The 15,984-nt window shown below is 53.4% G+C and overlaps 2 protein-coding genes across 2 annotated transcripts in view; both read left to right on the forward strand.

Moving 5' to 3' along the window:
• The window catches only part of SLC43A2 (solute carrier family 43 (amino acid system L transporter), member 2), a 36,612-nt gene extending 31,176 nt beyond the window's left edge, over nucleotides 1-5,436 (forward strand). The window contains exons 13-15 of the mRNA XM_008565709.1: nucleotides 1,976-2,049; nucleotides 3,267-3,390; nucleotides 3,964-5,436. Coding sequence (XP_008563931.1) covers nucleotides 1,976-2,049; nucleotides 3,267-3,390; nucleotides 3,964-4,125 — 360 coding nt within the window. The 3' untranslated portion in view covers nucleotides 4,126-5,436. The remainder of the gene's footprint in view (nucleotides 1-1,975; nucleotides 2,050-3,266; nucleotides 3,391-3,963) is intronic.
• A 9,484-nt stretch (nucleotides 5,437-14,920) lies between these two features.
• The window catches only part of LOC103584905 (phosphatidylinositol transfer protein alpha isoform-like), a 28,285-nt gene continuing 27,221 nt past the window's right edge, over nucleotides 14,921-15,984 (forward strand). Inside the window, exon 1 of the mRNA XM_008565720.1 lies at nucleotides 14,921-15,162. Within this exon, the coding sequence (XP_008563942.1) occupies nucleotides 15,143-15,162 (20 nt within the window). The 5' untranslated portion in view covers nucleotides 14,921-15,142. The remainder of the gene's footprint in view (nucleotides 15,163-15,984) is intronic.

Raw genomic sequence — 15,984 nt, forward strand, 5'->3', positions numbered from 1 at the left:
TTAAAGACGATGTGTCACAGAAGCCATCAACAAAGCAAATGGTGACTTTTCATCTTTCAGTTCAACAGCCAGCCAAGCAGCCTGCCGTTAGTTGCTGAGGGCCTGTTACATGCCAGGCTCTGTGCTTGATGTTGGGAGTGAGCTGGGAAGGAAACTTGGATTGTCTTTCACAGAACTCCTGTCTGTGAAGACAGACTGTTCTTCTTGGTCGTTTGGGCATCTTGCATACCATGAATACCACCATCAAGCCATTTCCCAGAACTGTTTGGGCAGTTGTGCGATTACTTGTTTTGCATTTGCTCAGACAGCTGGAATCTGATGTCCAAAGAGGTCTGGCCAATCTGTGGGGTTGGTGGGAACATCTGCTTCCCTAGTACAGGAGTGCCCGCAGGGTCTCTGTCTTGCAGAGAGGGAGGAAGACCGTGATGATTGCTTGACATGTTGGTTCAAAAGCTTATTTCCTTTGCACAAGATTTCTGATGGTTTTGAAACCTGATTTGGCAGAGATTGCAAACAAGTAAGGTAGACTTTGTTACCTGCCTGGCCCCACCCTTAGGTCTATGAAAATGGCCTAGCCGTTGGTTTTGGCCCCAATCCCGAGTTTACAAACTTTGAAGGGACATGAGTGATGGCATTGCTTCAAGATGGGTGTAACCCAAGTCCAGATGGATCTTGGGCCAGGTTCAGGAGGAAAGTAAAAGTCCCTTCCTTTTTACAAGTGGGCAGGTGTTGGGGTACATGAACACCCAAGGGTGCACCACCTATGGGTGCTCTCATGTTTACGTGCTGATACTGGGTGTGCAAACCAGGGTAAGCCACTGGAGACCTGTACCAACTTCAGAATGGAGTGTCATGCATCCCTGACCTCATGGGCTGCCCTGTCTGCAAGACTGGTAGACCCTAAAATAATAAAAAAGAATGGTAGACCCTTGCCCTGGCCTCCTTGTCCAGTTAAGGGGCAGTTCCGAGTGGGAAGAGTCATCTGCTTTTTGTTTTATTTAGTTCTCATTGGAAGAAAAGTTGTGGAAAGGCAACAAGGCATTTGAAGTGGAGAGGGGAGCCTGCACAAGTATGCGTGTGCATGTACATGCACATTCTGGCCCAGCCCTCTCACAACACTGCAGAGAGCAGCCCCTGCCCCTCTACCCACATTCCCAGGAGCAGATCCTGGCTGCTGAGCAAGGTGGCAGGGCTGGGTGCAAAAGAAACAAAGGGCAAACGCAGGGTCCTAGTGGCAATGTGGACAGCTCTTGTGCCTCTCAGGAATCATTAACAAGTGCTTCTCAGAGCTTGCTGAGCCTGCCAACAGTGGCCGTCCTGGGAAGAGGCCCTCCTGGAGAGCCTTTGCTCGGAAGGTGGGGACAGCCACCTGCCAGTAGGGCCTGAGTGGCCAGACAGGGAGACCTTTGAGCACAGTCCTCAGTTGGGCTAAGGCAGGAGATCAAGGTCATGATTAGTGACGTCCTACTCAGTGCTGTGCTGATACATATTTAACAACAGACTCGGGGTGGGCATGGGAGGGTGGGGATGGGAAGCCCTAATTTGTAATGTTTGCAGATTTCTGTGTTGTAAATGCAATCATCATGGGTGATTTCAAGCTACCAATATGATGTCACTGATGTGGAATTGGAAACAGATTCACAGTAACACACCATCATATAGTGTTTCCACGACACACACACAACAGATGTAAAAAACCTTAACAGCATAGGTAGTAGTAAAACTGTAAAATAATTAGGAAGTGATGAGTTCTGAGTATTCTTTACCTTTATTTTAGTATAATTTAATTGTAAGTTTATATAATTTAATTTTTAATAATGACTGTTTAACAACTGGCTCACAAAATTCCTGAAAATTCAACCACTGGCTCTGTAGAGCTGGTACCAGCCAACGCCAGGACCTCAGGAATTGGAAGGTAGGGGACAAGGAAGGTTCCTCGTGGTCTTCTGCTCACAGCCTGCTCTTGCTCCCTCAGATCCTCTCCTTCATCCTGCACACCATTGTGCGAGGATTCATCCACTCTGCTGTTGGAGGCCTGTATGCCGCTGTGTAAGTCCTGGAAGCTGTGGGTGGTCTGGCGGATAAGGGCACGGACATGACCTGAGGGAGGTTGCTAGTGGGACTGAGACCCAGAGGCTGGGCCAGCCTGCCCTAGCAGGGTTCATCTTCTTGCATCAGAGCCCAGGTACCAGGTCAGGGGAAGGCCACGTCTGGCAGGAGGTGGGTCAGTGGGCAGATGGCTGGGTGCCCATGGGTCTTGGCATTTAACACGAAGTCAGTCCCCATCAGGGACAGTGCCCTTGTGTGGCTATCATGGCCCCAGGGCCGCTGCTCAACCAACTCCTGGGGCTGCCCTGGCTGCTCACTGGGACGAACAGGGGTTCTGTTCTGGCCACCTGAAGCTAAGTGTTGAAGTTCAAGTGGCCCTCAGCAAGGGCAGTGATATGGGTGACTGAGCCCAGAATGTACCAGTCTCACCCAGAGCCTCAAAGGGCCCAGTCCTGGCCATAGCCTTCTCAGGCCCTGGCTGAAATGAAACCTATATCTTTTTCCAAGAGGCCACACATCCATAAAGAACTACAGTTGTTCCTTCTTTGCTTGGCCCCCAAACTGGAACCAAAATGCTATCACCAACTGCCTCTGACTCTGAGACCAGCTCATTCCTTGCTGGGAGCCCCTTCCCACCTCGGGGGTAGCAAAGCCCAACATTTGCTGATATTTAACCCAGAAATCTCTGCCCCTTCTAGCAGCGTCCCATGGGGGTCATTCCAGGTCTACTTGTCCGCCACCTTCCCTCCCCAGGCCTGATGGAAGTTGTGGCTTCCCTTCCCTGAAGGGAGTTGGGCGAGAGCTGTCACGGCAAATTTCCGTGATTACACAATGCTGCTCTGGATGAGGGTACAGCAGCACCAGGCCCAGCTGCCAACCTGCTCCCTGGGCCTGTTTCCCAAGCCACAGACTCCCATTGACTCTGCACTTTCCACCCAGCACAGCCAGACACCCACAGGCCCAGGGCCCATCTGGGTGAGACAGGCCCTCCCCAGAGTTTGGGGCCTCGGGCTGGTCTGAAAGAGAAACACTTTGCAGAACTACTCAGCAGAAGGTTGTCCGAGGGCTGGCCCCCCTGTCCTCTGAGGCTTTCCCTGCCTCTCCCTTCTCTGGCACCAAAGGTGCAGACTCGGGGCACCAGCACACCTGGGGCCAGGCCAGGGTTTGGAGAGCCTGGGAAGGACACTGGCTGTGACAGGTCTCGATTGCCCCTCCAGGTACCCCTCCACCCAGTTTGGCAGCCTCACGGGACTGCAGTCTCTGGTCAGTGCGCTCTTCGCTCTCCTGCAGCAGCCGCTGTTTCTGGCGATGATGGGTCCCCTCGAAGGAGACCCTTTGTGGGTAAGCAGGGTCGGGGGGCAGTGGTCACGGCATCTGCTCCACTCTGCTGACTGGGAGCTGGGAAGCATCATCCATGGGGCTTCAGAGCCCTGGGGACAGGCAGTTTGGGAACTTTGGTTACAGGATCAATTCTGGGTCCCCTTGTAAATGGTGGCCAGGCAGAAGGAGAAAAATGTAAATAGGGCAAAGTTCCTATCTCAGCCCCTCTTGCCGAGGGCCAGGATTCTTAACCAGGTACCATGTGTTTGTCTCCCCACCCCACCCCACCCCTCCCCAGAGATTCAGATGAGTAGGTCACAGGTGCAGGGCCCAGGCCCTAAGGGCTGCTGGGTGGCCTGTGGAGGACTGGGGAATTTGGATGCTGGAATGTGGAATGTAGAAGGCAGTGGGCCCTTAGATCTCTTGAACCTTCCTGTCTCATTTCCTCCTCTCATCTCCTATGACCTTCTCCCCTTTCCCAAACCTGAGTATAGGGAGTATCTTGAGCCTGACCCTTCAAAGACCACTGCCCCCGCTAGTCTCCCGCCTGGTCCTCCACCTCCCATGATAGCTGCTTTCTCCTTGCCTCCCCAGGTGAACGTGGGGCTGTTTGCCGTGAGCATGCTGGGGTTCTGCCTGCCCCTCTACCTGGTCTGCTACCGACGCCAGCTGGAGAAGCAGCTGCAGCAGAAGAGAGAGGACGACAAGCTTTTCCTCAAGATCAATGGCTCGTCCAACCGGGAGGCTTTCGTGTAGCGCCTGCCACCTCAGAACTGTGGCTTCCTGCCTGTGCTTCAGTGACTGGCTGACGTCCTCCTCCCCACCCCAGAGGACCCCACACACCCCCAGGACCTTCTCCTTTACCACGTTGGAGTCTACACTCCCCCACCCAGAGCCCTGGCCCTGCCTTGGAGCTCTGTAGAAGGACAGGAGAGGGCCCAGGGTGGGTCGATTTCCTACTGCTGGGAGCGGGCACTGCCCTGACTTTGCTTTACCACCCCCCAGGGACCCTGGGGCCTTGGGTCTCCATGGCACCTGCAGCAGTCAAGAGCACCCCCTGCAAGCAGGCTCTCCCTCTCGAGTGTCTGGATTCTGCCTCTTGCCAAAGCAGAGGGGTCTGCCATCCACTGCCCACCACCCACCCTCAGCTGCATGCCCACCAAGCATACCTGCCTGAGGACAAAGGCTTGCACTATCTGCACCCCCGCCTGGCCTCTCACCTCCTCCCCTGGCCAGTCTGAGGCTGCCTGAGGAAGGAAGGACCCGCTTCCTGTTGTTGGTGCTAACTCTTGAAATTCCAGCCCCCTGTGGCCTGTCCATGGCCTGTCCTCCCATTCAAGGCCTGTGGAGAAGCGCCCCTGGCTTACAGCCTGGGGAGGGGATGGAGAGCTGGATGCTCACACAAAGCCTCAGGAGCTGTGGACAAGGCTAATGAGTTGTCCCTCACTTCCTCCCTCAGGGCCGTGGGGGAGCTCGTGTCCACTACCACCCTCAGTCCATTCTGCAACCTGAAGGAAACTAAAGGGTCACCACTAGGGTGCCCCCCACCCATACACAGCTGCTTTTGTAGGGGTGTAAATAAGCCTGCAGCAAACAGACAAGGAGGTCCAGGCCTGGGCAGGGAAGTGGCTTTCTGAGGGGCCGAGGGGTGTGTGTGTGTGTGTGTGTGTGTGTGTGTGTGTGTGTGTGGGATGTGTGTGTACAGGTGGGGGGAGGGCGCTCTGGGGGTCTGCTCTTATCTTCACAGACCAGACCAGGTGCCAGCCAGGCCTGCAGTAGGCCCAATGCCCAGGAGCCAGCCTTGCTCATTGCCAGGAGTTTGTCCAAATCTGCAGTGCCACAGTGCCCCCTGCTGGCAGACTCCGCCCAGGGCCCCGAAGCTGGGCCCCTGAGCTATTTATGTGGGAGAGGCCAGGGCCACCCCCCTCACCAACCCACCCACCTTGACTGCCCCCCGGAAATGTGTCTGAGACCTCCTGGGAGTGCTGAGAGGGGTGGGCTGGTTTTTAGTTGTTTTTTTCTCTTTTAAGTTTTATCAGACTTCTTTTTATAAAGCAATAAATCCATTTTCTTTCTGGCAAGAGATGCCCCTTCTAGCATATCAGTTAACAGCTGCATGTGCCAGTTTTGAGCTTGAGAAGAAAAGGCAGGACGGATTTTCTGCTACTGACCAGTCCAGCTGTACCCAGCTGCTCACCATGTCTCTGGGTGACTGACCTCTTGGGAGGGGCAGTGGCCAGTAATAGACCTTACTCCCCCTCAAACAAACTGGGCTTGTGTCGACAAGTGGGGGCCATCCCCTCCACTGCTGTTTATCTCAGCCAAACGAGCTAATCTCAACCCCTAGTCATCCTCTACACAGATTTCCTGTCACTGTTCTGCAACCCCGAGGGTTCCTCCTGAGTTCAAGACAGAATGGCCTCAGGAGAGCCGCAAAGCTCAGAACAGGATAGGATGTGGTGGGGGGAATGAATGGGGAACAGGAAGGAGCAGACTCAGGCCCAAATCCGAGCTCTGCAGTGGAGCACCTTGCACACAATGGATCTTCTAGGCGGCAGCCTACTCAAGTATTAAAAATCAAACCCCCCAAAAATCAGGATTGACATTTTGCAAACCACTTCTCAGAACACTAGTTCTGTGATATGTTAATGATTATTCTAACTTTTTTTAAAATTTGGGGGCTGGCCAGTTAGCTCAGTTGGTTAGAACGCAGTACTATAACACCAAGGTCAACGGTTTGGATCCCTGTACCGGCCAGCTGCCAAAATAAAAAAAAATTTAAGGTTAAATTTAGGAAATGTTGAGTTAGAGCCAAACCTATTTCTTTACATCCAGCACTTTCCACACGCTCATGAAGTTTGTGGCTCTCAGGGTGTGCTGCTGAGGAGTGGTTCTAGCAAGAGAGCCGCCCTCTTCCACGTGTGGCTCAGCTACCACCTGCAGCAGAAGTGCCTGGGCTGCTAGTTAAAAATGTAGGCCCCAGGTCTGGCCTCTGACTATGATTCTGTTGCCTCCCAAAGTTTGAGTCCTCCCAATGAAGTTTGGTGAAATGCTGATTAGTAAGTGCCCTTCCAGCTGGGAAAATGTACTGAGGTTGGGCAGACACAGCCTGTGCTGCCCCCAGCAGCGCCCAGGCTCTGTCACCCACCCATAGGGTGTGGCACTTTGTGGGAAGAAGTAGACATTGAGGAACTAGAATTAAGGGTGGAAAACAGTCCAGAGCCAACAGTGCGTGGGGGTTAGAGACACGAATGTGGGAGCAGGGTTCCAAGGTGGTGGCTAGCCAGATGGGTTGGGTACCATCTGCACCCCACTCCCTAGTCAGAGTCCAGTCATTCTGTCCTGACTGTATAGAGTTGGCAGGTTACATAGATGCCTATTATTATCATTGAACCATGGTAACAATCTAGGAATTAAATAGATACTATCATCCCTATTTTACAGCTGGAAAAATTGAGGCCCAGACAGGTGGAGTAACTTGCAAGATTAGAACCAGGTCCCACATATGGGTCTAAGCTATTGGATCAGGGTGGCAAGAGCCTGAGGAAGGGGAGCAGGCTCAGGCATGATCTCCGTTTCTTGAAGCCAAGCGCTTCCTCAGGGGAGTGGGGTGAGCTCTGCTCAGTAGAGTCATCTCAGCCACAGAGGCTGATAGGTACTTGGGGGAGCAATTCCCTGGTCACCCCAACCCCCAAGAGGAGTCCCGTGCGATGGGGAAGGGACCACAGGTTGATCAAAGGCAGTGGCACCAAGTGGCTACAGCCCTGTGATCTTCCCCCTTGTCCTGTAGTCTCCTGGTGGGCAGGAGCGGGAAGTGACCCCAGGCCCTCTATGAATCAGCAAGAAAGTAGGCTGGGCCAGCCTCAGGAGTGCTGCTAGGAGCCCCTCTGCAGTCTCCCTAGACGCTGGGGTCTAGGCATGCCTTTGGGGTTGGCTTCCTCCAAACCCTCTAGGCCTCTGCCTGCAGTTCCCACTGCCTGGGCCTCTACATAGGGAAGGTTCTAGCCCTTAGGAAGGCCAGAGATATGATTGCAGGCCCTTATGGATTCTTTCTATTGTGCTCCATCTCCCTTCCCTTCTTGTTCCCAGTATTGTCCTGGTCAAAAGAACTACTAAAACCCTCCTTGTCATGGCCCTGGGCTGTGCAGTCTGAGGAGGGCATCACATTGCCCTAGGCCCCAAGGACACTGAAAATGGTGGAACATCCACTATCAGGGTTACATGTGCAAGACTGTCCCGACAGTGGCACAAGGACAATCAGCCAACTGGAATGTTGGATGGACTTGCATGTCAGCCTGTGGTGCATTCGGGCAGATATACAACCAGGGGCAAGTGGGGGTGAGGGGTCTGACTTCTCAACAGAATCGGGACTGTTTCAGCAGCAGCCTCCTCCCTTTGAAGAACAGTACGAGGGGTTCTCATGGGTCCTTGGGGCAGTGAGGTACCTTATCTGTCTGTGCCCATCACTAGGGGCCCAACTCAAGGATGGTAGCCCATTTTCCTCAAATCCAGACTGTGGGATTATGAGGCTTAGGAGCCCAGGACCCCCAAAGTGAGTTGGTTATTCACGGGCTGCAGCCCTCCCCTGGGGTGAGGGGTCAGAGTGAGCAGGTAGGCTCTGTGAGCCTGTCCCCGCCAAGCCCTGGGGTGAAAACTGAGCTTCCTGGGTGCTGGACAGGAGGTGCAGCACCCACAGGGGTGGCGGCCATGCGCAGCACAGCCTTTCCCTGCCAGCACCGTGCTACCACCTACGCCCCTTGGTCTTTGAGGTTAGTGGTTCTCACCAGCCTGGGCAGCTCCCAGACCTTGGCCCTTCTCAGAGTGAGGCCCCATCACCCCCTGCTGAGGAAGCAATGAGGGAAGAGCACAGGTGAGAGGCCCTGCCACATCCTGTCTAGGTGACCTTAGACGAGTCTGGAGCTTCAGTCTCCTCATCTGTAAAATGGCAGTAATAGTACCCTCACAGTGCAGCTAAGCGAGCATGGAGGTAAAGCACCTGCACGGTACAATGCCTGGCACTTAACAGGTACTAACAGTAGCAACACCATTTTCAGGACCCTGGAAGGTGGCAGATAGCACAGGGAAGGAGGTTCATGTAGCAGGGTCCCTACTTTAGGCAGCTCTGACCAGGACAAACTCATGGCCAAGTAAAGAAAGATCTGTATCTTCTGACCCCTACCCCTCTCAGAACCCCTCTCTATGCAAAAGCCTTAAGAAGTTATTCCCTTGTTCACTTCTCTTTTATGTCTTTCACATTCTGGTTAGACTTGGCCAAGAAGCTTCTCAAGAGAATCTCTAAATGGTGGACAGGTTTACCATGAGCAGGGTGACTCAAATCACGGCCATGGAGGCAGCACCTCCACGTCACCCCCTTGTAAAGCTGCTTGGCCGTGCCTGTGTGTATGTGTGTGTGTGTGAGACTGTGAGGTGTATCCTGGGCATGTCAGGGTGTGTATATGTTTGGAGGAATGTGCAGGAGCTTGTCTGTGTGCCTCTCCACCTGGACGGAAAAGAGAGGAAGGATCTTGCCTCTCTGAATCCCTTTCCATTTCTAGAAAGAACACCTAAGCAGGCCAGGCCCAAAGACCCAGCCCAGGCCCTCTGAGTGGCACCTGAAGGGTTAATTGGTCCCTGTGTTAACCAGGGTCAGTACAGTGTCTCTGACAACTCAGCCGCTGACCCTGACTCTTCCTGCCCCTCTGCTGTTTCTAGTACTTGGCTTACTTCCTGGCACACAGTAAGCACTCAATAAATGTATGCTGAGAATGACTAAGAACTGCTTCCTCCTTGGCTCCTGCATCTATTTCTCCCCATATCACACAGCCCCTTGCCTCTCGTCTCTTGCTCAGACTCCCTGTCACTTGTCTGCAGTGTGCTCCCTGACCCCACCTCTCTCCTAGGCTGCATTTGTTGGTCTGGCCCTCTGCACTGCCATTTGGAAACGTGGGAGGGACAAAATAAGAGGCCTCTTGGGTGGGAAAACCAAGGCTGCTGGTGAATTCTGGTTCTGAAGGGACCCCCCTTTCCTTTTGTCCTAAGGCAGCTGTCATGGTACTGACTGTCCCTCCTACACATTTCCCACCAAGCTGGTCATGCTGCCACCAGGACCCTGAGCAGTGGCAGCAGGAAGGAGGGAGCCCGCTGTGGTGGAGGGGGCTCGAGGCCCAGGGGAGGGTGTGGATGGCCTGGGGGCCCCTGCACAGCAGCCAGGGCAGAGACGCTGGCTGGATGTGTGTGGTGGCTGCTCCAGGCCAGCACTGCAAACTCAAAAGCTGGGCTCCACCACGTCCTTTCCTTGCTACCTTTCGTTTTCCCACTTTAGATGGAGACAGCACAGAGAAATGTTCCTCCGGTGTAAGTAGAGCCACAGCATAAGCTCTCAGATGATACAGGGGCACCTAGACCTTGACCTCCATGTCAGGGACACAGGAAGATTTGGTAGGGACTGGGGGGACCTGGAAGCTGCAGCCCCCATCTAAGGGGACAGCTTTGATGCAGCTTCAACCAATTATTGTCATGTGAAAATGAGCACGGCATATATCCAGATCTGCTGATGTTTTTCAAGAGAAGCAGGAAATCCTGAGCTTTATATAAAATATCCCCATTTTCAAATGTTGGCTCAAATGATCTATATATATATATATATATAAAAGACAGCTGCTCAAGTCCTTTTTAACCCTATGTAGGCCAAATACTGTCAGAGGTAGGGAGAGGGAAGAGGAGGAGGTAAAGGCTTCCTGACCTCTCGTGAGTGCCCGAAGCATGTGCTGTTTCTTTCCTCTGCTCCAGCAGGTATTACCTTTGTCTCCCGCACAGACTGTGGCCTCACATGGGCTGGGGGCTTTTTTGCTTTACTTTTGTCTCCTCCAGCCTGGCTCATAATGAATGTTGTTGAGCAGGCTAATGGGTCCCACACTCTAATCTCTAACACTCTTGAGCAGCCCACAGTCCCTACCTAGGGACGGGGGATGTCAGGAGAAGCTCAGAGCACAGCCAGCTCACTCTCACAGGCCTGAGTCTCTCCCCTGCCAGGCCTGCCCACTGCTCTCTCTGCCCAGGGGACCGAGCTGGGCAGCCAGGGTCACGTGTCTATCTCTCCACTGGAACGAGTGCTCCTTGAAATGCTCCACAACGGTCACCACTCTACCTGCAGTGCTGACAACAGTGTCTGGCATGGAATAGCTGCTCAATAAATATTCGGGGGATGATATTTAAAAAGAGATACAGACAGACAGACAGAAATAAACAGAAAAGAGGCTAAAACAGACTGAGACTGAGGCTGGAAGAAGAGCATGCTCTCCCCAGCCAGGAAGGGACAGAGCAGAAGGCGGAAACAGTGAAACACAGTCTCCGTGAGATACCCAGAGATGGGTTACAGGTGCAGCTGCGAGCAAGGCCACAAGGGCCAGCCAGCCAGAGACACCGTGCAGGGGCTGGAACCCGGAGATCCACACACACAAAGACAAAGGGGAGAGAGAGCCCAAGACAGAGCAGAGAGAGCAGACAGGGGAAAGGAGACAGCTGCAAAGAGAAGAAACACAGGCCAAGGGCGCATTTCCCTGAGCACAGTAAGGAAGACTGAGAGCGCAGCGAGGAGAGAGAGAAATGCCCAGAGAGGGGAGACAGGAAGGGAGGAACGAGAGACAGAGGAATGCTGAGAGAGGAGGCAGGAGAGAGACAGAGAGACGGAGAACAGAAAGAGAGAGAGGGAAAGAGAGACAGAGAGGAAGCTAGAAAGAGGACAGAGAGGCGCAGTGGAGCAGGAGAGACGGAGCGAGGCAAAGACAGAGAGACGCAGAGAGACGACAGCCGCGACACTCCCGAGTCACTTTGTTCTCTTTCCTCCTTTCAGCCTGATGCATGCAGAAGCAGTTTTGAGGGGCAGTGGTGTCCGTCCCTCCTTCCTCACAACACACTTTCCTCAATAATAATAATATGCAAATGTGCTGTGCATGGTGCAAAATTGCTTTACGCACATTGCCCCATCTAATGAGTCCCAGCAATCCCACGAGGCAGGGGCTTATCACTGTCCCCATTTCACAGATGAAGAAGCTGCGGCACAGAGAGGTTAAGTGACTTATACGAGGTCACACTGGTAGGAAGTGGTAGGGCTGGAGTCCAAGGCATCAGGCACCAGGGGGTCTGTTCCCAGAGTGGGGCTGCTGGTTCCCTGCAAGGCACAGTTAGAGAGCGGCATAGCCCCCGCAGCGAACGGCTAACCCCAATGCATACCTGAAGCAAACTTGCTAGAGTAAGAGACGTAAGAAACAGAACTCAAAGTAAAATGTGAAAAAAAATAATACGTGGACCTTGTTTGGATACTGAACTTCTCTAAAAGAAACTATAACATTTTTTTTAGGTAATCAGGGAAATTTGAACATGAACTGGGGATGAAATAAAAATCAAAAAATTATTATTAATTTTATTAAGTATGATAACGGCATTGTGGATTTGTAAGAAAATATTGACATTTCTAGAAGGCACGCTGAAACATGGAGGGGCGAGATGACACAATGTCTGAGATCAGCTTTAAAATTCTTTAGAACTGAAAAGAGATGAAGTAAGAGGGGCAAAATCTCAACAGCATTTGACTCTGGGAGATGAGGAAGGGGTTCCTAAGGCCCTCCAATGGCTCCCCTGCCCATGGAACAGAGGGACACTTCTCTAGCTTGGTATTCAAGGCCCTACACCCAACTCCGCCAGTGTGCCCACTCATGCTGTAACCAGCATGCTCTGCCCCACCCCAGCCCACCCCTCCCATTCCGCCCACACAGAATCCTGCCCCTGCACCTTTGCCTTTGCTAGTTCTCTCGGGAGAATCCATTCCCTCTTCTAAGACAAATCTGGCTCAAGTCCCCCATGTCCTGGGAGCTTCCTGCAGCTCCTTGAAGCATCTCCAGCACCGTTCCTCTTTATCACAAGCTAATCACAGTTTTCTACAAATGCAAGGTCTCCTCTCCATGAGCTCCTGGAGGGCAGAGGCTGTTCCTCACGTATTTTTATGTTTTTTTTTTTTTTTTTTTTTTTTTCCCCCTAACCCCCAAAGGCCCTACACCCAACTCCGCCAGTGTGCCCACTCATGCTGTAACCAGCATGCTCTGCCCCACCCCAGCCCACCCCTCCCATTCCGCCCACACAGAATCCTGCCCCTGCACCTTTGCCTTTGCTAGTTCTCTCGGGAGAATCCATTCCCTCTTCTAAGACAAATCTGGCTCAAGTCCCCCATGTCCTGGGAGCTTCCTGCAGCTCCTTGAAGCATCTCCAGCACCGTTCCTCTTTATCACAAGCTAATCACAGTTTTCTACAAATGCAAGGTCTCCTCTCCATGAGCTCCTGGAGGGCAGAGGCTGTTCCTCACGTATTTTTATGTTTTTTTTTTTTTTTTTTTTTTATTTCCCCCTAACGCCCAGCACAGCCCTCTAATCTCATCTCAACAAAACTCTTATCAACTCAGGAGCTAGCTTAGCAACAACTCCTCTCCTCATTCAGGTCTCAGTGTAAACACTGCCTCTTCCAAGAGTCCTCCCTGACCACTTGACTAATGCAGGTGCCAAGGCCAGAGTTACCTGTTCAGCTTCTTCATAACATTTACCATTACCCAAAGTGATTTCTGTATATGTTTATATTCTGCTTTCCCCCACTCAGCAAGGGAAGGACCTCATTTTTCTCAGTCACCCTTGTATCCTAAAGTGCCTAGAAAAAGAACCAGGATAGGGCCAAGTGTTCAATCAATATTTATGAGTCAACGAGTATATGAATAAATGTAGTTTTCCCAACTAGACTGCAAGCTCCCAGAGGGCAGGATTTGGTTACTTCCTGGAGAGAGCCAGAGCATGGCATTTGTTAAATAACCATTCATTGATAATTATGTAGGGGGAAAAGCCCTATGCTAGGGGGTCAGGGGACTAGGGTCCCAGCAACTTACTTAACCTTGGATTTTGGGTCATAATGTATCTCCTTTCTCGTACTTCCCTTCAGTGGCTTGGGCTTGGATTTCTGGAGCTTTCTATATTCCCACTCTAGGATTGGTGAATGAGTGGCCAACACGAGCAATACTCAGGGTGGTCCTGGGGCACAGTTGGCTTGACAGCAATATGGCCACCTGCTCCACCCTCCCTTCCCAAGTCCCTATCTTGGGCAGCCCACTCACCATCTCACAGGATGCTCCTCGAGCACCCTGCACTCCATGAGTCCAACACTGGAGTCATTATCTGTCTGTGCCAACCTGCCTTTCCTGGGTTCTCAGTGAAGGCAGTACCACCCACCAGGCTCCCCAGCCAGAAACCTAGGTGGTTTTCTCACCTCCTCTTTCACTCTCACTCTCTCAGGCAAGTAGTAAATACATCTTGCTGAGTTTACCTTCTGAGTTGCTCCTGAATTCATCCCTTCCTTTTCTTCCCTCCCACCACTGTCCTAGTCCACCTTCACCTGGACTTCTGCAGCAGCCTCCTAACTAGTCTCCCTGCCTCTCTGGCCCACTCCATCCCTTCTCCCCCACTTAGCCATCAGAGTGAGCCTTCACACACTAAGCCTGCTCACATCATTGCTCAAAACCCTCAAATGCTCTCCCATGGTCCTTAGGATGGACTCCAAACACTTCATCAGCACCCACCAAGAACTTCATTACCTGGCCCCAACCCTCCCCCCACCTCCTGCAGTTTCTCGGCCCCCACACTTTATGCTCAGGTCACTTATCTCAGTTCCCCCAAATGCATCATCTTGGCTCCAGCTTTTGCCTTTACTCTGCCTGCTACTCTCTTCTCCTCCCCAGCCCCTTGCAGATCTCAGTTTAGAATCTCTTTCTCCAGGACGCTTTCCCTGACTACGCCCCCACACTCAGTAAGGTGCCCCTCCGCCTCCAGTGTAATCCCACCAAACCTGTGTTTCACCTCTCACAGCCCCTTTTCATTCTAATTGCCTGCCTCTGTCTCCTCCAGCCACACACCTACCCACCCCTGACTTGACCCTGGGCTAGAAAGTATCTGCCTTGTTCACTCTCTCAGCAAAGCACAGGCTTTGGTATACAGCAGGCACTCAGCAAATATCTACTGGATGAATGACATTACACTAAGACTGTTGGGTTCAAATCTCAGCTCCATCACATACTAGCTGCGGACTTGAACAAATATTTTATCCTCTACCTCCTGCTCCTCACTCATAAAACGGGAATAGTAATAGTGCCCTTCTGCTAGAGGTGTTGTGAGGAATCAAGCACTTGCACATACATTTGGCTATTATTGATATTTTTTTGATACAGCCTTTTCCTGGGTCTCGATCCACCCCACCGGGAAGGCCCAAGCCTACAGTTGCATCCCTTCCGGCTGCAGAAACGCATTCACACCTAAAGACCTGCGGGACACCTAACTGTCTGCTCCGCCTGGCCTACCGTCCCGGTCCTGCGCACCCCGGGGACCCCTTGGGCGCAGACGCCTACGCCGCGGCCCATTTAAGGACGGGAGGGGGCGGACCCGGGAAGGCTCCGCCTCCTCGCTGAGGTCAGCGCGCACCGCTGCGTGTGACGCTCTGGTTGCCGCAGAGACGCCCCGCCCCCGCGCGGCGCTGCGGAACCGGAGCTCCGGGCGGCGTCGGCAGCGGCGCGCGAGGCTGGGAGGCCGGGGCGGCAGGAGCCGGCGAGGCGACCGCAGCGAGAGCGGCAGGGACGGAGCAGACCACGACAAAGACGCACAGGCAGCCGGGCCACGGGGAGAGCGGCCGCGGGGAAGCGGGCGGGAGGCCGGGCGGGCCGAAGGCAGCCGCTGAGCCGTGAAGCGACATGGTGCTGCTCAAGGAGTAGTGAGTGTCCGGCCGGCCGTGCGCAAGCGAGAAGGCGGGGAGGGTTGGGGATGACTACCAGGGAGGTTGATGGCCCGGCGGAGGGGACGGACAGCGCTGGATGGGCTGTTGGGCGGCCCAGCAGGGACTGAGGGGGACAGTGAAGGCGGGATAGGGCCTGAGGTGGGGCCAAGGGGAATGGAGAGGGCCGGACAGCACCTGAGGTGGGGCCCTGGGGCAGCGAAGGCCAAATAGGCCTGAGGAGAGGCCGAGGGGACAGTGAGGGCCAGATAGGGCCTGAAGTGGGGTCAAGGGGACAGTGAAAGCCGGACAGGGCATGAGGAGGGGCCGAGGGGATCCAGAGCACTGGATGAGATGTGGGGTGGTTCTACAGTGGGGGCTGAGGGATGAAGGGCCCAGCCAGAACTGCAGGAGGGACTGAGAGGACCGTGGCGAGGTGGAGGAGTTGTCTTGAGGGGCTGAGGAACAGTCGGACAAGGGCAGGCAGGACTGATGAACTGGCAGTGGTGGGGAGGGGTTTCAGGGCTGCAGAGATAAGATAAGACGGTTCCAGGAATGGAGTTGAGATGATGAGGACGAATGCTAAGGGGAACCTGCAGTCTGAGGAGTGGCTTAGGCATCAGGGGAAGGATCGTAATAAGTGGACACAGGAGGAGTACTAGGGAGTCAGGGCCAGGCTTGGGTGACAGGGGAAGGGTCTGAGGAGATAAAGCAGAGGGGGCTGGAGTAACATGGTGCCCAAGTGGTAGGTGCAGAAGAGGAGGCATTTGTCTGTACCAGCTAGCTGCCAAAAAAAAAAAAAAAAAAAAAAGGAAGGGGGGG

This window comes from Galeopterus variegatus, unplaced genomic scaffold (assembly GCF_000696425.1).
Source record: "Galeopterus variegatus unplaced genomic scaffold, G_variegatus-3.0.2 Scaffold201, whole genome shotgun sequence".
NCBI classification, from domain to species: Eukaryota; Metazoa; Chordata; class Mammalia; order Dermoptera; family Cynocephalidae; genus Galeopterus; species Galeopterus variegatus.